Consider the following 23,870-nt stretch of genomic DNA (forward strand, 5'->3'; position numbering starts at 1 on the left):
TCTACCCTGTTGTTTGGGAGAATGTGCAGCCAAATTGTGTTGCCTCCTATAGGATGCTATAGCCTGTTCACACAGTTGTTTGAATTTAGATTTAATGTGGGTTACCAACATTAGCATGATTGTATGAACCCATGCCAAGATAAGAATTTTGGGCCATAAACCACATTGGCATGGGTTCACACAATGACATCAGTGCAGGTAACCCACAGTAATCCTAGATTCAAACAATTGTTTAAACAAGCCTTATTTGTTTCCAACATATTTATTTGCATTATTTCTAAAAACAAATATTGCAAAGAAATCAGAAGTCTCCTGTGCTCTCTTATCCAAAGGAAGCTTTGGATAATAAAGATTAACTTTATTTACATGTATATCTTGTAATACTGCTCCTGGTATTACATTTTGCTTCTCAAAAGGTTGGGGAAGTGGGGTGAGCATCATACCATATAGCAAAGCAGATCTGGCTACATAATATAAATGATGGCAAATGCATTCGAGGGCAATGCTTCCTGGATTTTGTTGCCTGGGTGATCCCAACCAATCAGGGAGGACAAGTTGAATTGGATGGCATCACAGTGCTACATAACTCATCAGAGTTGGCTATATGATAATGAAATCAACTACAAGAAGGAGCTGGTGCTGGCAGGGAAAATTTTTGCAAGGCATGCAAAAAAGAAGTTGAGAAAGGAAAATAGTTTGTTTTACATTGTTGATACTATCCTGGAAACACTCTGAACAATTCTAATGAAAAGTAAGCCAATCATTGCATGACTGCTTAATCTGAATGAGGTCTGCATAACTTATGACCTGTCAAGCAGAACAACACAGTTTATCAACCACATTGGCATGGGTTCCAAGGCAGTGGTGTAGTTGGGAAATTCAGAAGATCAGGCACTCTCAATTATGTCCCCAACAGCCACACCTCATAGCTAGGCCCATTCCAATGGCCACACCCCTCACTTAGATATATACAATAATTTGGGGGGTTCTGTTACAAGAACTCAAGGATAGTTTATTAACCCTGTAGAGCTTAAACCTCACTTGGTTATTCACCCAGAAGAACAGCCTGGATTGTCAACCACAAAGGGTGGAGGAGACTCCTTGTAACAGATGACAGGAAGAATGGCTATAAAATCAATTGTAGTCCGATAGTCAGTTATGTAAATATGTAGCAAACTTTTGGAATAGCAAGAGCAGCATTTTATTCACATTTAGAAAGCAAAGGGCTTTGCATCCCCTCTGAGGCATCCTCTCTACTCAATTTCAGCCTTCCTGCAGATGTTGGCCTACAATTCCCATAATCCTTTGCTATTGGCCGCTGTGGCTGGGAATTATGGGAGTTGTCATCCAAAAACAGTTGGGGAGTGGGCAAGTTGAGCAGGCCTGCCCTAGTGGGAAAAAAGTACTGGGGCTGCATCCTTTCTCATACCTGCAGCATGACAACATTGCTTACAAGCGTTTGACAGCCTGCTCCCCGTGTTTCTCAGTCTCCCTGTCCCTGACATGCTAACTTGACAACTTCTGCATCTCACAACCTTGGTAGTATCCAAGAAAAGCATTTCAACTGCTAACTGTATGGCCCAAAATAACCAGCCCAAAAACACGCCCCCCACATGACCACATGAAGGCAAAGACGGAGGATATTGCAGACTGTATTTGATCTTCAAGAAGTGAATTCCTGAAAGCAAAGTCAGCCCTCTCTGCTATCTTATTAGGCTCCCAAATGGGTGCCATTTATCCCTTGCAGAAGAGCAGCAAAAACAAGACAAGTGGGCAGGAAATAAAGCAATCTCCTTTTATCTTATGCCCTCCATTCATTCATATTCTTTAAACAACCTTTGGTCTTCCCATCTGATTTAGGAGGGGCTACATACGCTTGTCGGCTGTTTTTCACTTTCCTACGTGTATTAGTTACTCGATAGGACTTTGCTGATTCAAAACCTGCAGATAACAGAAAATTGTTCTGTTCCCTGGGTGCTTGTACCACAATTGTTATAATACTTTACAAAGTTGGCAATGCACTAAGCATAGGATGAGAAAACTAAATCAGAATTGTGATCCAATCTGTTATGGGTCTTATCACACACTGATCAAGGGTGGATTGCATGGGAACCACCAGCACATCGTTTCCTCCCTCCCTCCCTCCCTCCCTCCCTTCCTTCCTTCTTCCTTCCTTCCTACAGTGGTTCTCAGATGTTGCTGAAGGCCATAGGCCACCTCCAGCCTCAGAGGCAAGATGCCTCTAAATACCAGTTGCAGGGTAGTAGCAGTGTGAGAGAGGGCAGTCCCTCAGCTTTTGCCTGTGGGCTTCTTCCCAGGGGCATCCAGTGGGCCACTGTGTGAAACAGGATGCTGGACAAGAGAGGCCTTGGGCCTGATCCAGCAGGGTTTTTCTTATGTTCTTAACTACAACTCCCATGATGGGAGTTGTACTCCAGCAACATCTGGAGGCCCCCAAGTTGGGAACCTTCAGTGTAGAGCAAGGGTAGGCAACCTTGACTCTCCAGTTGTAGCTGAAATACAACACCCATCACCTCCAGCTATAATAAATTGTAGTTCAGTGACAGCTGGAGAGCCACAGTTGCCTATCCTGGAGTGTAGAACAGGCCTGCTCAACTTGGGCCCCCTAGCTGTTTTTGAACTACAACTCCCATAATCGCTAGCCACAATGGCCAATGGCCAGGGATTATGGGAACTGTCGGCCAACATCTGCAGGAAGGCTGAATTTGATCAGCCCTGACGTAGAGTGTTTCTTGCATGGGTTCTGTGCCTCTGTGTTGACTAGAGAACAGTTTTCCTCATCCAGTTATGGGCTCTCCTTTTCTAGAGGTTTTTAGACAGAGACTGGCCGGTCATCTGTCAGGGGTACTATAGCAGTGAGCAGGGGGTTGGAGTAGAAGACTGCCAAGATCCCTTCCAACTCTAACGTTCTTTGATTCAAAGCCAGGACTGTACATCTTTGGCCCACCTAAAGATGTTGGACTATGACTCCCTTCTTTCCTAGCTATTGGCCACTGTGGCTGGTAATGATGTGAGTTGTAGTCCCGCAACAGCTGAAGGGCCAACGTTGTGCAGCCCTGTTCTAAGTGCCTTACACACATAGATCAGAATTAAATGGTCCGGCCAATGGTCTAGCTCTGGAAAGAGGTGAGCCGCCACCCAACATTCTGCTTCCAACAGCAGCCTACTAGATTCTTCTGGGAAGTCCACAACAGGAAAGCATGAAATCAACAGGCCTCTGCTGCTTGCTCCCCAGCAACCGACATTCAGTGGTATACTGTGTCTGAAGCTGGAGGCTCCATTTAGGTCTCATGGCTCACAATCCGGGATAGAACTATCTCCCTCCATACATTTGTCTAATCTTGTTTTAAAGCATTGCTATTGCGCTACCATTTTGTGGCGGTGAAACCTAATTAATTCTGCACCCTGTTCCACATTCCCTCTTTATGACAAAGTGAAATCAGCAGCAGTTAGAAGCAACAGTTCATCACCATCACCCTGGGGCTCTGAAGTGACTCCCAAGGCCAGAGGCTGCGTGGCCTAATGACAGTCCAGAAGGGCTCCAAAACTCATTAATTTTGCATGGCCTGTGGCTGTTAAGCTGAATACACTGGACATGGGAAAATAGCATTTTACAAATAGGCTTTTGGCTTTATTACAGCTTTATTAATATAACTTTATTACTCATAGAAACCTGCTGAGTACCTTTGGAAATGGTGATTCTCTTGTATTTAGCAGGGGGAGAGCAACTGTCTCTACCCAACCCCAGCACAGCAGCCCTTCAATGGTTGTTGCTGGTATCAATCTTATGTTTCTTTTTAAGACTGTGAGCCCTTTGGGGACAGGGAGCCATCTTATTCATTTATAATTTGTGTGTGGACTCAAACTATAATTTGTCTGAGGACTTTTGTTGAAAGGTGGCATATAAAAATTTTTCTTAGTAGTGGTAGAAGAGCTGTTGCTAATCACTGTATATGCATGTTTGGAGATATTTTTGTATATTTTGTGTCAATCAGACAGTTCTTTATTTCATTCTATGAATACTACATACACAACAAATATTTATATACCGCTTTTCAACAGAACTTCCCAAAGCGGTTTACATAGATATAAGCAAACAAATAAAATGGCTCCCTGTCCCCAAAGGGCTCACAATCCAAAAAGATAGACATAAGCAACAGCCACTGAAAGGATGCTGTGCTGGGGACGGATAGGGCCAGTTGCTCTCCCTCTGCTCCATCAAGAGAATCACCACTTTTAAAAGGTGGCTCTTTGCTCTGTTAGTAGGGGCGGCTCTGTTGCTATGACCAGCAAAACAAACACACACAATAAAAAAAATGTAACATTATGTTTTGTGTGCTTTGAAACGTTGACAAACTGCTCTGAGCTTCGAGAAAGCCATGTTTTAAATAACCAACATAAATAAAGCCTGTCCTGCTGTGCATTTAGCAGGCATGCTGGGGATTGCTTTGCCATTTTGTTGCTGCTGGCTTTTCTCCTGTGCCTTTAAGAAGACGCTCAGAATCTAGCAGGTGGTGCTTTTCCCGCCATGAGACAAAAGGATGGGAACAGCTGCAGCTGCTTGGCTTCTGGGCAGTGGGCTGACCATAAAACCAGAGGGCCTGGGCTGGAGTGGAAGTTGCCCAAAGGGTTTACTCAGAAGTAAACTCCACTGAGGATAAACTTTTACAGTTCAGTCCTCAGACTGCTCCATTGTCACATAGCTGTGGGGCATTCTTCCTAAACTCTAGGCGAAATGCTTGCAACTTAGCCCGACGGTACTAGCTCTGCCCTCAGGACAGAAAACATTCAGTGTGGTCATGTTGGAGCTCTGTCGCAGTGGCTGGCTGACCTGAGGGGAGCTGTTGGACTACAATTTCCATTGCCCCCTCTGCAACGTGTAGCAGGGGAGGATGGGAATTGGAACCCAACAACGGCTGGAGAGCCTTGTTGGCCCAAGTGGAGTCCCAAACATCTTGCTGCCTGAGGCGAAGGACTGTAGCAGGACTCTCCTCTGTTTGCAGGTAAGTGCTCGGGATTTTTGGGCCATGCTGCTGAGGTAATGGCAGTGACGCGCATGTAGTCTCGGATGATGCCCCCAAGCTTGGCGGTGGCAGCAGAGGTGTTCCTTGTTTGCATTGCTATGGGAAGAGGAGAAAGGGGGCTTTTGCCCCTACATCCTTCCCTACACCTAGAGCCTGAGCCCCAGGCCAGGCCTTAAGGGGTGGGCAAGCCAGGTGGTTGCTCAGGGCGTCTACCTGAAATGGGTGCAGAGTTGGGTGGCTTGCTTGCTGTTTGAGTGTATAGCCCGGGAAATTTCAGCTGAACTCTACAAGTGCAGGAGAACACTGGTAGCAAATTCTTGAGAAGTAATGGGGGCCTTTTTCAGGGGCATTGCTGCAGAAGCCTGAGAATAGCAGTGCATAAGAAGCTGCCATATACTGAGTCAGACCATGTTCCTGAATTACAGCTGCCATCACACCCAGCTCTAATAAATTATGGCTGTGGTGGTGGGAGCAGTAGTTCAGCAAGGGTAACAAAGAACAAATTATTCTTCTCATAGGAAAATAGGAAGCTGCCATATACTGAGTCAGACCATAGGTCCATCTAACTTAGTATTGTCTACACAGACTGGCAGCAGCTTCTCCAAGGTTGCAAGCAGGAATCTCTCTCAGCCCTTTCTTGAGGAAACTTGGAACCTTCTGCTCTTCCCAGAGCGACTCCATCCCCTAAGGGGAATATCTTACAGTGCTCACACAGGGCCTGTGACCCCATGCCACTAGTTTTTACAATCCTGCACCTTTTAAAAGTGGTGATCCTCTTGACTGAGCAGTGGGAGAGCAACTGGCCCTGTCCATCCCCAGCACAGCATTCCTCCAGGGGCTGTTGCTGGTGTCTGTCTTACACTTCTTTTTTAAGATTGTGAACCCTTTGGGGACAGGGAACCACACACACACACACACACCCCTACCTACCTACCTCTCTTTAGGAACTTTTGTTGAAAAGTGGTATATAAATATTTGTAATGTAACCAGAGGTGCACCTAGGTAATTCTGGAGCCTTTGGACCTAAAGGCATCCCCCACCCTGCTGCAAGTTAAGCATCATGCCCTACACGTACACTGTGACACACAGAGTATTTTTAACATGTGGGTTCTTGAGGGTACAAACAGCAATGGAACTCAAAAGACTGTATATAATATATAAATCAGGTATATTTATGCAAATATGCATTAGCTGAAACATTTCAACACACAACTTAACATATCCCCATCCCTCATATTTCTCTCTCCACTCCCCGCTCTGTCTCTAAAGCATCCCGCTCAGGTCACAGTCACACTCGGCACCCAGCACATCATGGGCTGGCAGAATAGTGTGGGGACCATACCACCCGGAACAAACTAAAGAGTATTTGAGGAGCCCCGGGGGGTGGGGGTGGGGTGGAGTCCCTGGACCTTGGGCCAGGGGTCAGAAGCCAGAAATCAACAGGGATAACTTGGAACCTAACCACTTTTTAGAAAGCTAGTTAAATCTTGGCTTTTTATCCAGGCCTTTACATGATTGTTTCTATTGCTGCTTCTCTGTGTTTTTATCCATGTAGCGTTTCTATCTTTGTATTTTATATATTTTAAATCAGATTTGTTTTCATAGTTTTAGCTTAATACTTTTAACTGTCACTTTTATTATATGTGTGTTAACTTTTATAAACCACCTTGGGATTGTTTTTAATGAAAGGCGGTATATAAATTTAACAATAAATAAATAAAATAAAAAAGAGCCCCTCTGAATGTAACTGGGGTGGGTGCATGGGCATAGCATCTGTTGGACAAGCAGGGACAAATGTCCCTGGGCCTAGAAGATCGGGGGGCCCCAAGGCGCCCCCAAGCAGACCACCCCGAGACCCCTGCCCTGCCGCCGCCTCTGCCCCACCACTGCTTCTTATCTTGGCCTCCAGGGGGTGGGGGTGAGCTGAGTGGTGCAGGCCACCCCCGCCCCCCACCTGTGGCAGAGGTGGGCGCTGCGGCTGTCCAAGCATCTCTGGCCAGACTGTGCGCCTCTCCAGCTGAACTGCATGCCTGTACAGTTCAACTATGGATGTTGCATACCTGTGACGTCACAGGCATGCAACGTCCATAGTTGAACTGCACAGGCCTGATAGCCACAGCGCCCGCTATTGCCACCAGGGGGGCCAAGATAAGAAGCGGCGGCGATGGGATATGAAGGTAATAAAACACCAGTCTGCCACATTCATACTTCAAATGTAATGTGTGAACTATCATTATTGTTGTTTGTTTGTTTATTATATACACTGTTTTTCAGTGGGACAGTTATCAAAGCAATTAGATAATAATAATCCTAATAATAAAGATGGTTCTCTGTTCCCAAAATGGTCCCAGTCAAAAAAGAAACACAAGGCAATAGACACTGGAGGGGTGCTGTGCTGGGGCTGGATAGGGCTGATTGCTCTCCTCCTGCTAAACAGAAGAGAGTCGCCACTTTAAAAGGTGCCTCTTTGCTCTGTTAGCAGGGAAGTAAACAGCCCTATTCCCAAGCACATAGTATGCAAAGAGTTGCAGCCCAAATCCTTAAAATCCCTCTGAAGAACGGTGTCATTTTCAGAAAGGGAGGGATTCCAGAGTTATTAATCCGGAGTCACTCCTGGTGTAGCTGATCCAGTTTTTGTTTTTTTAAATAACCCAAACAACAAAGCAAGTAGTTGTCCTCCTCCCGGTTCCACGTCTCTTTGACACTCAGCAACTCTCTGGAAACGTGCGAGAGGGTTGTGTGTTGTCGCTTTGTCAGTCCTTGGATGAGAACCAATGAGTGCGCCGCGTAGGAGGGCTGACCGCATCCCATATCTTGGAGCGTGTCTCGGTGCCAGACTATGAGTGGAGATAATTACTGAGAAGTCTCTCTCTCTCTCTCTCTCTCTCTCGTGTGTGTGTGCGCGTAGTCTCTTCGGCTGGGGCTTCAGTCCTTCCGTCAAACACTGGATTCCACCCCCTCCCCCTTCAAGCAAGAGAGGGGAAAGCAGAAGAGCCTCTTTCTGCTGCTTAACATTGCCAGGCGATCGGACAGGGAAAGAGACGAGCCGTTGGAACGGGAGACCTGCCAAACGCAGCTAGATCTATACAGCCCCCCTCACCACCTCGAGCATGACTGGACTTCTAGCAAAAATGCGCAGCCCTCTCTTTTGGACAATCCTGGCCGGGATGGCATCGCTGTTCCTCTTCCAAGGTAAGAGGGCTCCTCTCTTCTCTCGCTTGCACGGATTGGCTTCTCTGTGGCTCCTTTTTCTGCAAGGGAGAAAGAAGCAGCGAGATGCAGAATAGCCTCCCCTCTCTGGCTGCTTTCTGTGCGCCCCCCTTCCCACCCCCCGCGCCTTTTCTAAAATCTATTATCGATTTTGGTTCTCCCTCCTTCTGTCGAAGTAGGGCTGGTGTGCATCGGTGGATGCCGGTTGATGGCTTGAGTTTTTTGGCCGGTGTTACGGCTAGTGGTGATGGAGATCGGAGTGAGTTTTTACTCTCTCTTGCAGAGATCTTTCGGTGGCAACGCAAATGCATGCAATATATAGGTGACAGATTGCCAAGATCGAGACTCAAGTATTCCTTGCCTGGGGTCCTCCATGGGGAAGGGGGTGGATGGAAACTTCAATGTCCAAACTTCCACACTTGTAAGTGCAAAAGGGGGGGGAAAGGGATGGGGGGGGGAAGAGAGAGGTATTGGCTGGGAAACGACCAAATCCACACCACCACCACCCACAAAAAAATAACTTGGGCTTCTGAAATTCTGCTGGTACCTTTTGAATCTCTCATTCACACAAGCTTCAACTTGCAGCAGTTGTGGCTATGCTGTGGGGAGGAAGGGGGCAAAGGATTGAACTGGAGATGGTATGTGAGAGCATTTGCTGGGTAGGAAGTGAAAGGGTTGAGAATGGGATCATCTTAAGAGTGGTGGGCAAAGGTCTCCTCTATGTCTGCACTACAGAGAGAGGGCCCACTTCAGAAGATGTGTGTGTGTGTGTGCAATGTGTGCATACGTGCACATCCTGCTCCTGTGTTGACACTGTCACTAGGTACTATGTGAAGGAGCCAAAGATTCTACGGCAGCTGTTGGTTTCCCTTTTTAAAAGGACACTCTCCTTCTATGGCTTTGATTTCTCTCCACTGATGTCTTAGTGATATGAGTTTGTTGCTCGGTATGAACTGTCCCTAGGTGTGTGCGTATGTGCTCGCTCATGCTCCTTTCCGCTCTGCAGCTCTCTCTGTGAGATTTTAAAGGTAGGGAAACTTCTTTCTCTGTAGATCATAGACCTCCCACCCTTTCATAGAGTGTTCCCCCCCACTGCCCACCCATGCCATCTTTCTTAACCAGACTGCACAGAGCTAAGTATACTGAAAGTGTGGACAGAATCAAGAGACTTCCCTTGACATTTCTCTCCCAAGAGGCTTTCTTCCTCCTTCTGACTTGTGAGCCCTTTCCATAAACTTGATTAAATACTTTCCTCATAATCCTCTGACCTCTCCAGCTGAGGTCAATAGACTTGATGGAGACTTAATTCACTCCCCTCCAGAGTCAAAGGGAAATCCCTGGGGTAAAGGGAAAAGAAGTGGTGTGTGGATTAATCCAAAGCAGGCCTAGGGTGACCTGTGGAACCAAGCTTGGTGAAGAATAGATTGGCAGCTGGGTGTGGGAGGCAGGCACACAGGTGTGCACAAAGCTGGGCCTTTTGATGCGGGGGGGGGGGAAAGACCTTTATGTTTGTCTCTACCATTCTGGCAATACTGTGTGGTGGTGTTTGGCATAGTCTAGTTTTTCCAGGAAAGTGTGCATGATTTTAGTCAGATGGAACACATTGTGTTGTGTTATGCAACGCTGATGCAGGGCAGAAAGTGTTTGTCTATGGAGGTTATCCCATGTCCAGAGAGTCATTAACCTGTAATGCAATCAGACTTTCATTCCTGCCTGGGACTTGTTCACTGAAAAAGGTGTAGAAGCCTGGTAGAGAAGATGTAATGCCACACACAGAGGGTTGCCTGGTGGAGTGAATGGAGGCAGACTGGGCAGTTATGGTTTGTCAGTGCTGGCACTGCTGTGGATAAAATACCAATGCTGTCTCCCTGATTCTGCAGCAACCAAGGTTGTAAACCTAGGCTCCCCGTACCCAAACAATGAGTTGGTAGACTTCTGGATTTCGCTACTTACGGGGTGTGTGTCATATCCTTGAATGCTCCCATAAAAATACATCGTGTATGTAGAGAATTAGGACATCGAGGAAAAGCTATGTTTAACCCTGACATGTTAACTTTCTACATGCAGGGAGACTCTTGCCATTGGGGAGCATTCAAGTGTCTGGAACCTCTCTGCAGGACTGGTGCAGACCCCAAATTGACCTGTATTCTGTGTCCCAGTTCTGTGACTTCTCAGGCCGCTCTTCCTTCCCTATGCCGCTAGACCTTCTCTGGGCGCCTTATCTATTTGCTACCTGTCATTCTTTGCCACCCTGTTCCGGTGGGAACTCTGTCCATCACACCCTTTCAAATGATCAAAGTAATACATTAATTCATTGATGCAATAGTGGTGTTCTTTCCTGCAAAGTGTTGCTATAGGCACAGGGATGCAGCTAGGGGAATGGAGGACTGTGTGCACTCCTCTCCATGGCAGCCCCTTGGAGGGAGGGAGATAATGAAGCAAATAGGGAGGGGTGGATCTGGGGGGTCCTCAGGAGCTGGGGCCCCCGGGTTCTTTGAACCCATCCACTCAATTGCAGCTACACCCCTGCATAGGCAGCCACCGAGGGGCACTTACTGATCAGACAAAATCCTAAGCTGTGGTAGCTGAAGAGAACCCCACTGAATGTTTTCTGAACTGTATGCATTCAGGATCTCTCAAAAAGGCAGAGTGAGTTTAGAACTTGCTTCTGTTGCAAAAACCCGTGGTGACAAGTGGCAGTATTTTCTGTGGAAATGTAGGCAATAAAATGTTGGGCAATTAAGCTGAAAACCATTGATGTCTTCTGGCTGCCAGTGTGGGAGTACAATTGCATTCTGAACTACAGAAAAGGTGTTTGGGATAGGAATATAGGAAGCTGCCATATACTGAGTCAGACCATTGGTCTATCTAGCTCAGTATTGTCTTCACAGACTGGCAGTGGCTTCTCCAAGGTGGCAGGCAGGAGTCTCTCTCAGCCTATAGCCTTATCTTGGAGATGCTGCCAGGGAAGGAATTTGGAACCTAGATGCTCTTCCCAGAGGGGCTCCATCCCCTGAGGAGAATATCTTGCAGTGCTCACACATCTAGTCTCCCATTCATATGCAGCCAGGGCAGACCCTGCTTAGCTAAAGGGACAAGTCATGCTTGCTACCACAAGACCAGCTGTCCTCTCACTTCTAGGATATGTAAGCAGGGCGGACCCTTCTTAGCTAAGGGGAGAAGTCATGCTTGCTACCACCAGCTCTCCTCTCCTTGTTGTTGGGTTGTTGTTGGCAGCTTCAAAACTGTCTTTCAAAAAATGGCTGTGGCTCCTCTGAATCTAGATCCCTTGGCTCTCCAGGTATGGTTGAACTACAACTCCCATCATCCCTAGTCATATTAAACTGTGGTTGGGGATGATGGGAGTTCATCAAGAGCTGGAGAACCAAGGTTGCCTACTGCTGATCTAGATGGGAGGAAAATGATGATGTAGGGGAGGTGAGAAGAGGAAACATTTTCTCATTTCTCCTTCTGGGGCAGCACTAGCTTGCAAGCTTAGTTTGACACCTACTCATCTGTGTATAAGGTTTGGGAGCAGCAATGGTACCAGGTTGTGGGGGACCCTGGGGGCACAGCCTGCACTGTGTATTATGCTGCTGTGTGTCTCTCCCCTCCCACCCAGTATATTGGTAAGTGGTGGTGGACAGTCATTGCTGAGGCAGTGGCTCCTCCTCTCCTATCAAAATTTGGGGTGGTGGTGGGGAAAACAGCTATTTGTGCTCTCAGATCATAATGCATGGTGTGGAGAAAGTGGATAGAGAGAAATTCTTCTCCCTCTCACATAACAGTAGAACCCGGGGTCATCCCATGGAATTGATTGCCAGGAAATTTAGGACCAACAAATGGAAGTGCTTTTTCACACAACACATAATCAACTTGTGGAATTCTCTGCCACAAGATGTGGTGACAGCCAACAATGGCTTTAAGAGGGGTTTGGATAACCTCATGGAGGAGAGGTCTATCAAAGGCTACTAGTTGGAGGGCTAAAGGCCACCTCCAGCCTCAAAGGCAGGATGCCTCTGAGTACCAGTTGCAGGGGAGTAACAGCAGGAGATAGGGCATGCCCTCAGCTCCTGCCTGTGTACTTCCCAGAGGCATCTGGTGGGCCACTGTGTGAAACAGGATGCTGGACTAGATGGGCCTTCTTGGGCCTGATCCAGCAGGGCTGTTCTTATGTTTGAATCTCCGCTGGTATGTTTCCTAGACTATGGGAAACATCTTTCGGGCAGCAGCAATATAGGAAGGTGCTGAAAGGCATCATCTCATACCACGTGGGAGATGGCCATGGTACCACCCTCCCTCCGTATTCTACCAAAGAAAACCGCAGGGCTCTGTGGTTGCCAGGAGTCAACACCAACTCAACGGCACAATTTGACTTTAGGGGATGTGGAGGCCACTTGCAAGTCCAGGGGTAAGAGGCAAGCACCTTTGCCTGGGCCACTCCATGTCTTGGCCAGCCCCTCTCCCCAGTCTTGGCCAGCTCCTGGGCCACTCCCCTGTTTGGGAGCACTTCTAGGACATACACTTCATAGGAACATAGGAAGCTGCCAAATACTGAGTCAGACCATTGGTCTATCTAGCTCAGTTTTGTCTTCACAGACTGGCAGCGGCTTCTCCAAGGTGGCAGGCAGGAATTCCTCTCAACCCTATCTTGGAGAAGCCAGGTAGGGAGCTTGAAACCTTCTGCTCTTCCCAGAGTGGCAGCTCCATCCCCTGAGGGGAATATCTTGCAGTGCTCACACTTCTAGTCTCCCATTCATATGCAACCAGGGCAGACCCTGCTTAGCTACAGGGACAAGTCATGCTTGCTACCACAAGACCAGCTGTCCTCTCACTTCTAGGATACATGAGCTGCCTCATTGCTCTGCAGCTCTACAATCTGTAGGGGAAATGTTCATAGTGATGAGCCAGCTTTCTCTTGTGGAGCGTTGTTTGCTCATGTTGATCTCCAGTTGGAGAACCTCTGATAAACTTCTAAGGAATCCAGGATTCCCTGGGGCAAAGTTGGGAGGCTGGAAATACTTTTTCAGGTCAGCTAAAGTAGGCTTCCTGTTGAAGAACCTCAGGTTGTAGTGGCAGGATTTAAAAGATGGCATTTCATTGGTAGGGCTCAGCCAATCAGGAGTTCCCCTTCTGTTCACAAACCACTCTCACCTTTTTTTTTTTTTTTTGAAGATTGACCGGACTTCAGGTGTCTATTTCATCCTTCTGAAAAGTCAGAATCTGTGCCATTTCTGTATCTCAATTTAGGCTGTGTTGAACAGTGCTTTTGCATGTAGCTTCATCATGGAATAGTACCAATCCACTTGGCTGGGTCGTCCCCACCCCCACGCCCGCCCACTCCCCTTTAGTGAATGCAGATAAGAATTCACATCTTGAAGTCTGCCGAATCTGACAGCAAGACATGGGCCATCTGGATTAGCGGATTAGTTGAAACCTACGAGGATGAACTTCCTAGCAAATATTTGTTGAAGCTATAATTCGCCAAGCCTAAACCTGCATAGCAACAAAGCTTTGGGGAGGGGAAAGCCATCTTTGCTGAGAAGCTACTTGTTGCTAGAGCTGAGCCCTAACTAACTACAGCTGAAGCCAACCCCCACCCCCACCCACTGCTTGCTTGACCTGCAGGTCCTTTATTCAAATATACCTTTGGATTTTGTTTGTACCCATATCCTTTCCCCCCTTTCCCATTCCAGCTCTGTGTGCTTCATGCTTTGCATTGTGATTGTGGCAATTAATCCTCCAATGCTCCTTGCCTCAGCTGGTGTAGTAATGCTGAGTGTTCATGAACTGCTCAGAACAAACCTATTAGAATGCAAACAATCCAGACTTTGTGAGAGAAGTGAAAGCTGCCAGTTTGGATGGGATTAAAACCTCATGCAGTAAGGGCTGGGCAAACTTGTCTCTCCAGATGTAGTTGAACTACAACTCCTATCATCCCCAGCCATAGTTGTAGCTGGGGGTGATAGGAATTGTAGTTCAACAACATCTGGAGAGCCAAGTTTGCCCAGCCTTGCTTTAGGGCCAAAAGTAGCTTTGTGGTCCAGTTGAGGGCTAGAAAGAATGTAGGGAAGGTGACTGATAGGTGGTTGATGTCCTTTAAGAAAAGGGAAGCAGAAGAGATGTGCATTGGCCAAAAGATCATCACAGACAGGTAGCCTTTGATGTGTCTTGCAATAACCTGACCTGGTTGCATCGATCCAGTAGGCCTACTTAGGAAGCAATCTACATTCTGAGCCATCCCCCACACCACACTTCTGTTTTCCACTTGTATTTTAAGATTTGTGGAGTTAGCTATGGCTGCTGCTTTCTGCTTTCTCACAACTGCAATAGACAAGAGATGCAGTTGCAGTAGCACATCCCTTTTGAGGTGTGCAAGACAAAGAATTCCGCAGGTACCTGTGTTTGATTAGCAGCAAAGGCAAGAGGTGCAGGAAGGGGCGATTAGCTCCCGAGGGCCTTGGCCAGTGTACAAGAACTTGATTAATAAGAGATCCTGATTCTGAAGCACAGGCACAGGAGCTTTCTGCACCAACAACACACAGCGAACCCATCCGCAGCTGTTTCTGTATCCTTGTCTCTTTCTAGCAATCCTGCAGCTCCCTCTTAGAAGAATTGGTTCCCCGTAATGCATGCATTCTGTCCAGTTTTGTTTGGCTTTTGCCTTTTTTGTTCCTCTACCAGAAGCAAACAAGCAAACTACGCGCCCCCCCCCTCTTCTAAGCAGAGCAAAAATTTCCTAAAAGAGGGGAAAGAAAGGAAGGCCAGATGCTGTCACCTCATATAGTTTGCCTGGCAACTTAGAATCGGCACCGTAGGCTAAAATTACTGGTGCTTGGTTGTTAATGGCAGAGTTTGGTTGCCATTAAAGTTTACTCCTTACATGTATAAAAACATAGAAAGCTGCCTTATATGGAGTCAGAGCAATGACCATTCTGCACAGTAGCTTTCCATGACTTCAGTCAGAAGTTTTTCCCAGCCTTACTTGGAGATGCTGGGGATTACATCAGCTCTCCAGGGCAGGGACTCTCAAACTTGGGTCCCCAAATGTTGTAGGACTACAGCTCCGATCATCTACAGCTGCAGTGGCTGGAGGTAATTGATGATGGGAACTGTAGTCCAACAGTATCTGGGGACAAAAATTTGAGAACCACTGCCTAGGTAGGGTTTCTTGAGAGGACCCCTAGAGGACCTCTAGTTCACAGCTCAGTAGTTTTGTCCCAACTTAGGAGAGCTGGTCTTGTGGTAGCAAGCATGACTTGTCCCCCTTAGCTAAGCAGGGTCTGCCCTGGTTGCATTTGAATGGGGACCACATGTGAGCACTGTAAGTTATTCCCCTCAGGGGATGGAGCTGCTCTGGGAAGAGTAGAAGGTTCCAAGTTCCCTCCCTGGCAGCATCTCCAAGATAGGGCTGAGAGAGATTCCTGCCTGCGGTCTTGGAGAAGCCGCTGCCAGTCTGTGAAGACAATACTGAACTAGATGGACCAATGGTCAGAATCAATATATGGCAGCTTCCTGTGTTCCTATGTTCCGGTGCTACAGTAGCCTTCACGGAAGCAACAATGGTCTGATTGCAGCTTGTTTGCCAACTGAAAACTGGCAAAAGGCACTTAAAATATTTCCCAGACAGGATGGTGTTTATGGATGAGAGTTTACACGTTTTCAAGATAGCAGTCGAATGACACAGGCTTGCCAAGTCCTCTCTTCTGAAAGACTGTTCTAAACAACAAATCGCTACAGTAATAGTTCAGTCCTATTTTTACGCAGCATGGTGTGGTATATTGTTCTAAAAAAAAAAAAATGTCTGGAGAGCGCTGCCTTTTGTTCCCCCTTCTCGCTGTCTGCATGATAGTTCCAATGAATGTGTACTTAAACAAATATATTGACTTCTTTCTGCTAATATCAAGATTTATTGTCCCTTGCAGAAAATAATAATAGCCTTGACTTCACTGGGGTCAATATTTACTACTCCGCTCGATAAAATCATTGTTATTCACCTTGGCAGCCAACAATCAGTACCTAATAAATAATAGCAATATAACAAATGTTTACAGTCTTGGACATCCCAATTACACAGCATACATTGTGCATCTGTAATTTTTTGCTTTATGACTCAAAGGGCCAAACCATGCATAGCATTAAGTATGTGACTGGAGTTGGTGTACTTGGTTATTTTTATAGCTTGAATGGCAGCCATGGGGGTGGATTGGGACCATGGCATGGGAGCGGGGAGCTTTAACCTCCCCCACCCCATTTGTCATTGTCTCAATGCAGATCATATACACATGAGAACACACACCCCACATTTGCCATTCAAGTTGTAAAAATCAAGTATACCTGCCTCAGTCATGAACTTAGTGAACGTTGCCTGATTGAATGGATCCAAAAACCTGAGATTTCTTAGGTGTGACCTAATGATGTCCCAAGACTGCCAACCCTTGAAAAATGGGTGGGGGGTGATGGTGGAATCTGGCACCTGCATGGAATCCAGTGATGCCTCTAAAATGGCATGAAACCAACCTTTTCCACCTGTCTGTTTAGGGCGGGGGGAGCCTGGAGAAATTGGATCACTTTGGACAAACAGGTGGCCCTCAACTTAACATGTAATATGGTCACATTCCAGAAGTATGTGTATACATCAAGTTCCGTGCACAAAGTATGACTTTCCCTTAACTTTCCAAAATTGCAGCCCTCTCCCAAAAGTCTCCATACTGTGTTGTGAAATATCAGTTTGAAAAACCACTTGGGTTAAGCTAGGGAAGTCCTGCTGTGTGTGACCAAGCCCTTGCAAATGCTATTGAACTGTGCCTCATATGTAAGCATGTGTGTCTGTGTACTACAATTCCATGAATGTATGATAAAAGCACAGAATGCATGCATGGCATACGGCAGGGGTTGGTAAATATCGGACTTGCAGGAGGATCTACTTCAGTTTGGGCTAGAACTCTTCAGTCCACCAGGTTCAAAACATTGGCTCAGGGAAGCAAGTGTAGACTTCTTCTTCTTCTTCTTCTTCTTAACTTGGAAGCACGGGGTTGAAGTGGGCTTCTTGTTGGTTAGGGATTGATTCCCTAACCCAACCAGAAATCTATTCGTGGGTCCCAATATACTTTTTCCCCATCCCTGGGCAGCATTCAACTCTGCAAATCTGTGCTCCTACCCCCCCACCCCACTTTAAAAGGAAGCTCTTCTTATGACTGTAAAGAGATGAATCAGGGGAGACTGGAGTTGATGTTTTAGGTATGCTGTCACCCAACAACTATAATAATTGTTGCAGGAGGCTGAAATGTACATGCAGTTTAAACAAGACATTTTTTTATTGCTTTCTAGCCCACTTAAGTTGCACATAAGAGTAAATAGCATGAATGGAGCTGGAATGCTTTCACTGTCTCTTTCTGAACATTTTCATAAATAGACGAGGCAGAGGCCTGACGTTATGCTTTTCAGTGGCTCTGGTCAGCTAGAGCTGTGTCTGAAGAGAGTCTGCCACAATCACGGGTAGTATGACATACCACAGAAGCTTTCTGTTGCTGCTTCCCACTCCTAATGTTTGGCCTTCACAACTCTTTAATAACATCTTGGCGCCTCTTGCTTTAGTTCTCCCCGCCCGCCCGCCTTTCCCTTCAAGCACTTGCCTTGTGCTTTGATTCTTGGTGAGCCAAGGAGTCTAAGCAACTGTTTTGGGGCTCTTCCTACCACTCCACCCCCTTGGCTGCTTTAATGCTAAAGTAACTTTTTCCCAAACTTTTATTTTCCTATTTTTGAGTGTTTGGGGCGGGAATGACAACTTGACAGATCTAGGTCAAACTGGCAGGGCCTACTATGTTCCATGCTGACTTGCCTTTAAAGAGCAGGAAGAGAAAAGAGAATCAACCTAATTCCCAAGATCCCGAGACCACAACGTGAGGAATGGAGAGCTGCCTCTTGTTGCCAGCCGGAGGTGGGGTGGCGAAGAGGATACAATTAGAGATGTGTGAACTGGCTTGAGGTCAAACTGGTTCACCATCGAATCAGGCCGGCTTGAGGGCTTGCCCTTGAGCTGAACCCCCCAACCTGGATCAGAGCCAATTTGGGGGTTCTGTGTTTAAATAACCCCCTTTTTAAAAGGCTTACCCAGCCTCCAGGGGGTGCTCCTGTGGCCATAGGGTGGGGGTCTCAGAAGGTTCCCCCTCCCTCACCAGCCCCCCCTGGTCTTCTTTGGGCCATTAAGGCCCATTTTCAGGCCTTTTTGACCATCTCCCAGCTCACGATGGGCATTTTGAAGGCCACCATGCATGCAGAGTGGCTATTTGTGTGCCTTAAAAATAAATAAATCTTAGAACCCCCAAATCAGCGTAAACTCGAGCCAAGCTGTGGTTCTAGTCTGGACTCAAACCAAACCAGGCAAATTGGTTTTGTGCACACCCCTAGATACAATGAAAGTGACAAGCTGGAAGTGGGTGTCTTGACAGTCAAACTAGACAGGCCTACTACAGTGCTAAGGGAAGAGTAACATTCCTAATTTATCTCTTCTGGGTCGCATATAAACCACTGCCTGGTTGGGCAACTTAATGTGATGTGAGGGACCTGTAGACAAGAGTTTCACAACTTCAGCCCTCCAGCTGATGTTGGACCAGCTCCCATCACTCCCAGGCAGGTGTGTAGGGAGCTTGCCAGGGGACAAGATCCTACTGGCAGCCCCCCTTTATTGGGCATTGCACACACGTTCTCTGCCAGTGATGTTGATGCAGGGGGGCATGGACACTACCCAGGAGAGGGTTGGACCCTCTCCTGATCCTCCCCATTCAGCATTTCATAGAAGTGCTGATGGGTGGTGGTGGGGTTTCCTTACCCTGAGTCACTGGGATTCAGGCAGGGAAAGAAGCCCCAAGCCAGCCAGTGTTTCAATGAAACACTGATCCTGGTGGCCCAGGGACTCTCATCCCCTCTTGCTCCATTTTCCCCAGGCACAGTGGCCAGTAGTCAGGGAGGATGGGAGCAGTAGTCCAACAGTTGTTCAGCTCATCTGTAGACTAACGAGGTGCATTGAGTAGTTCAGCCTTCTTATTCAGTGTTTTCTACATGAACCCACGAATTAACCCCCCAATGTATTAAGAATGCACATGGTGGGTTCATATGAACATATCGGAGAGAGAGTTAAGGATGCATTCTAGCCTAAGGGCCCACAATAACACAAAGCTAACCCTAACTCCTTGGTGGCATCTGCTCAAGACTAACACTCAGGCTGAGTTCAGAGTTCAAGAGAATCACAGTTATAGCTGGCCGAGGCTGTAACTGCAGTATACCCGAATGCATTAAACCATGGTTACGGGCCAAAAGATAACTCTGGTTTGCCTTGCCAAACTCCAACTGCAACCTTCCATTATCTCTAAGTTTCGCCCCCAACCACTGAGGTTTTGCTGCTGAAGCATTACACCCGAATGCTGACTCAGCTATAAGTGCAGTTTTGTGCCTATTCCAAATTGCAATCATAAAGGTGGCAGAGATGTGCCTCAGTGGCCAGGCAGCAGGGAGGGGCTCTCTCCTCTCCTTCTACTGGAGTTTGGTTGGCCACGGTTTGGTGAATGCCTGCCGCACAATTTGGAGTTAAGATGTGAAACCTCGGCCATGCTTAACTCCAGTTAACTTGGAGATAACCTATCTAGTTAACATGACTGAACTTGGCCTCAGTTTATTTCTCGTCCTGCTCTGATGCCAAGGTTGAACTTCAGTTTAGCCTCTGCCCTGCCTGCAACCATGTGGGCCACTCACACTTTCCTCTCCTCCATAAACCTGGAAATGTGACTTCTTATGATAGATCTACAGCCCTACAATAATTCTAACAGCAGAGCAGGCAACTTGGTGCCTCTTTCGTCCTCTCTCCCCACCATCCACCCCCCAAAAATCTACACTTTGCTCTTTCTTAATAATAAATCAGAGGTGATGCCTTCACTGCTCTCATCTGCTGCCAAGAAGGAGATTGTGGATTTTTGATGCGCTTACAGTTAAGGCATCCAACACTGAGAGCACTTGTAAATTAATTGGCCCTTTGACCACATCTCTCTCCCTCCCTCCTCCTTCACCTATTGATGGTTCACACTCAAGACAATACTTGGCTTTTGGTGTCTTCCCCATCACCCCTCCTGCATTCACAACCTATAAAAGCCCTGCTCACGTGTGTTCAATGCACGTACAGTAGTACACTTCCTATCTGTACCATGCATTTGAGAGACTCATACTCTGGCTCAGTTTTAAAGTGAAAGTGTGTGCAGTTATTCACACAAAAAGCATATTCCTGTTTGCAGGCACCTGTACTCATGTACAAGGTAAACATCTGAACAGGGCTCAGATCTGAAGATCTATGAAGGACTAAAGCCATCATGTGAGAGTTGGTGACTGGGCAAGGGAGAAATGAGGACTCTGCTGCAGCTGTATCTAGAAGCCAGAGTCCCAGCGTACCAACAGGAATAGCAGCTGGGATTCTTCCCTCCTTAAAACACCAATGGTATATGGAGTGGTTGATGCTGCCCTCACCCCATTCCCAAAGAAACAAGAGCAGGGACTTTGTTATGCCACAAAGAACCAAACCTGCGTGAAACCCAAAGGCATTGTTGCCAAGCCAAAAGGCACAACACCACCAGACTTCCTGAAAGTACTAGTCACTTTTGAATATTATTATTATTATTATTATTACATTTTATATCCTGCTCTTCCTCCAGGAAGCCCAGAGTGGTGTACTACATACTTAGCTTTCTCCTCACAACAACCCTGTGGAGTAGGTTAGGCTGAGAGAGAAGTGACTGGCCCAGAGTCACTCAGCAAGTCTCATGGCTGAATGGGGATTTGAACTCGGGTCTTCCCGGTCCTAGTCCTGTACTCTAACCACTACACCACTCTGGCTTCTTTGATTCTTCATCAAAAATAGACTTTTTGATGAAAGAATGCTTGTATGGGAATTGAGAAAGATAAGGCGGTACCCAAGGTGCTGCAGTGGGAGCAGAGCAAAAACTTTCGCCACTATCCCTGCCACACCGCTGCCATGCAGTGATAGTTTTTAAAATGTGGTGGTGGTGGGGAGATTTAACTTTCCCTCCCCGCCCAAAATTTGCCACTCCTCAAGATCTGCTGCTGTAGACAATTGCTTCTATTGCATATGCAGTAATCTGCCTGTGTGTGTGTGTGTATGTGTGCGAACATGTATGCTGGCACAGGGGTTGTGGCCAGCAGGTATGCTCCTGTGCCCCCTCTTTCTGAGGCCAATGAACAAAGGAGTGATAATGAGCATAGAGGGCTACTCGGGAGCATTTAGGGACACACACTGTCAAGGTGGGGGTGGAATTGTCCCTTCCCTTGAAATAAAACTTGCTTTCTCTCTGCACAGCCCCATCTCCAGTTTTACTTCTTGGCCACAAGTGTGGGAATGGATGTTCAGGACCAGCTTGTTGCATCTGTAGCCACTGCAGCAGTTAATATTTCTGGATGAACGTTTGCAGCAAAGAGCACAGAGCTTGCAAAATGTGAAAAATTGTCTTAAATAGTTCATACATTTCTGTTTTTCATACTGGCTTGTTTTCTGCTAGGTTTCCCCCCCCTTGCCCCCCCGTATGATTGCATACACAGTTCTACTCAGCATGCCAAAATGTTGTGTGTGTGTGTGTATGTATGTGTGTGTGTGTGTGTGTGCACACGCGTATGTGTATGAAAGAGTTCTTGATCTTAGCATCTTGGGCTAGCACAGCTATTCCCAGTTGTTAGCCCAATCATGGGGTTACCTTGGTGTGACTTGGCACGGAGGTAAATCTGGATTTGAGTGACATCGCGCCTAATGAGGTCTACCAAGGCACGGTGCTGACTGTGAGCCTGATTTGTTAGCGCCTGCTGAATTCAGTGAGCCAAAGCGACTTGTCATTGAATACCGCATTAGATATTGTATTATTTATTGTTTACTTTAGCACAGCTTTTCTTGCATGTCAACATTTTCCTATTGTACAATTTCAAGGCTTCAAACGCTGACATCGCATTAGCAGCCAGCTCCAAAGCCCCCAAATAATGCATAAACTATGATTATTCCTTCTGATCCACTTGTGTTTATGTAAATGGAAGGGGAAAGCGGTTTTCGGATTGCTTTCAGGAGCTTAAGGGCTTCGTATGAAGCCTATTATTGAGAAATCAAACTGCAAAGCAACTTCTGAGATGGTGAATTAGCAACTCAGTAACACTGTCTGTGTGTGCGTGCAAGTCCAACGGTACTGGTTCTGGATGTGTCTGAGTCCCAGGGGACTCCCAAAGAGACTGCAATCAAACACGTGCCGACAGGCTGAATCTGGCTTGAGAATAACTACAGTGTAATCAAGGGTGATTTGCAGTTAATCCAGATATAATAGAGGGAGGATTCACAAGAGGAGCTGCAGGAAGGAAGGAAACAGCATAGGAAGGATTGATGGGGGGGGGGAGTTGTGGTGGCAGAACTTGGGCAAAGAGGAGAGCTACAGCTCATTAAAAAGGAGCTGGCACTTCTGGAATAGATGCAACCTGTCAATTGGGTTCACTGCTTCTTCCCCAGGAGAGAACTAGCCTGCAGGCTTAAATTGATCTCTCCCCACCACCCACCACCATTTGCAGGTTGAGAAAAAGTGGGTGGGGGCAGCTATTTGGCAATTTTTGGAGGGGAGTTGAAACTCTCATTCCCCTGGCTGGTGGAGGTCATGACCGGGAAGACCTGAGTTCATATTCCCATTCAGCCATGAAACTCACTGGGTGACTCTAAGCCGGTCATGTACCTCTCTGCCTAACCTTCCTCATAGGTTTGTTTGTGAGGATCAGGGGCGTGGCATGGGGAGAGGGGGCATGGGGAGAGGGGCTCTGTGTTCTTGCCTCTCCCTGGCAGCCCCTCGGAATGAGGGAGATAATTTGAAGAAAATAGGGAGGGGTTGACCTGGGGTCCCCGGATTCTTTGCACCCATCCACTCAATTATAATTATAGCCCTGGTGACCAAGTACACACCTCTCTGGGCTCTTTGGAGGAAGAGCAGGAGATAAATGTAATGAATAAATGATGTAGTGTCATTTTGAAGGCATTCTTGTGGTAGGAGGGGCAGCTAACTGGTTTGTGTTGGAAGAAGGAATGGCATTGCTCCCTGCTACTCCTGCACCAAAGCAAAAGAAACAGTACATTTTTGCCCCCTCTAAGGCCACTATTACACCACCACTTACACACACACACACACACACACACACACACACACACGTTAACTAAACGTTTATGTTGGCAAGCTTTGGACTCGGCTCTGGTTCCCTCTATTTTTCCATTAATAGCACTTGGAGTTCTTGTGTCCCTCTACAGCTGCTGTAGTTTGGTTAGGTCTAGTAGTTCTGTTGTTCAGTAGCTCTAGTGTAGGAGGGGAGATCTGGGCTCCTGGGGTACCAATGGTAGTGGGAGCAGCCAAAGGGAAAGTGATACCATTGACTGGTGTGTGGGAGAGTCCATTGTCAACTGCTTTGGTTGAATAGAGAGATCAATTGTTCTGTATCTCAAGGCGTTTTCATACATATAACTTCTCCAGTACTATTCTTAGCTCTACCAAGAATGCACTGGATAGCATTAAGGAAGCCACCATGCCTCATTCCCTTACCTAT

The 23,870-nt window shown here is 46.9% G+C and overlaps 1 protein-coding gene across 6 annotated transcripts in view; it reads left to right on the forward strand.

The window, feature by feature from the left end:
• The first annotated feature begins 4,635 nt into the window (after positions 1-4,635).
• The window catches only part of NTM (neurotrimin), a 769,818-nt gene continuing 750,583 nt past the window's right edge, over positions 4,636-23,870 (forward strand). For 3 of the 6 annotated variants that reach the window (XM_053269723.1, XM_053269721.1, XM_053269722.1), the window contains exon 1: positions 7,874-8,237. In XM_053269723.1, the coding sequence (XP_053125698.1) occupies positions 8,156-8,237 (82 nt within the window). In that variant the 5' untranslated portion in view covers positions 7,874-8,155. Of the gene's footprint in view, positions 5,025-7,872; positions 8,238-23,870 lie in introns of those variants that run through there. The other 3 variants (XM_053269717.1, XM_053269718.1, XM_053269726.1) reach the window with 3 other exon arrangements.

The sequence above is a fragment of the Hemicordylus capensis genome, chromosome 8 (assembly GCF_027244095.1).
Source record: "Hemicordylus capensis ecotype Gifberg chromosome 8, rHemCap1.1.pri, whole genome shotgun sequence".
Classification (NCBI taxonomy): Eukaryota; Metazoa; Chordata; class Lepidosauria; order Squamata; family Cordylidae; genus Hemicordylus; species Hemicordylus capensis.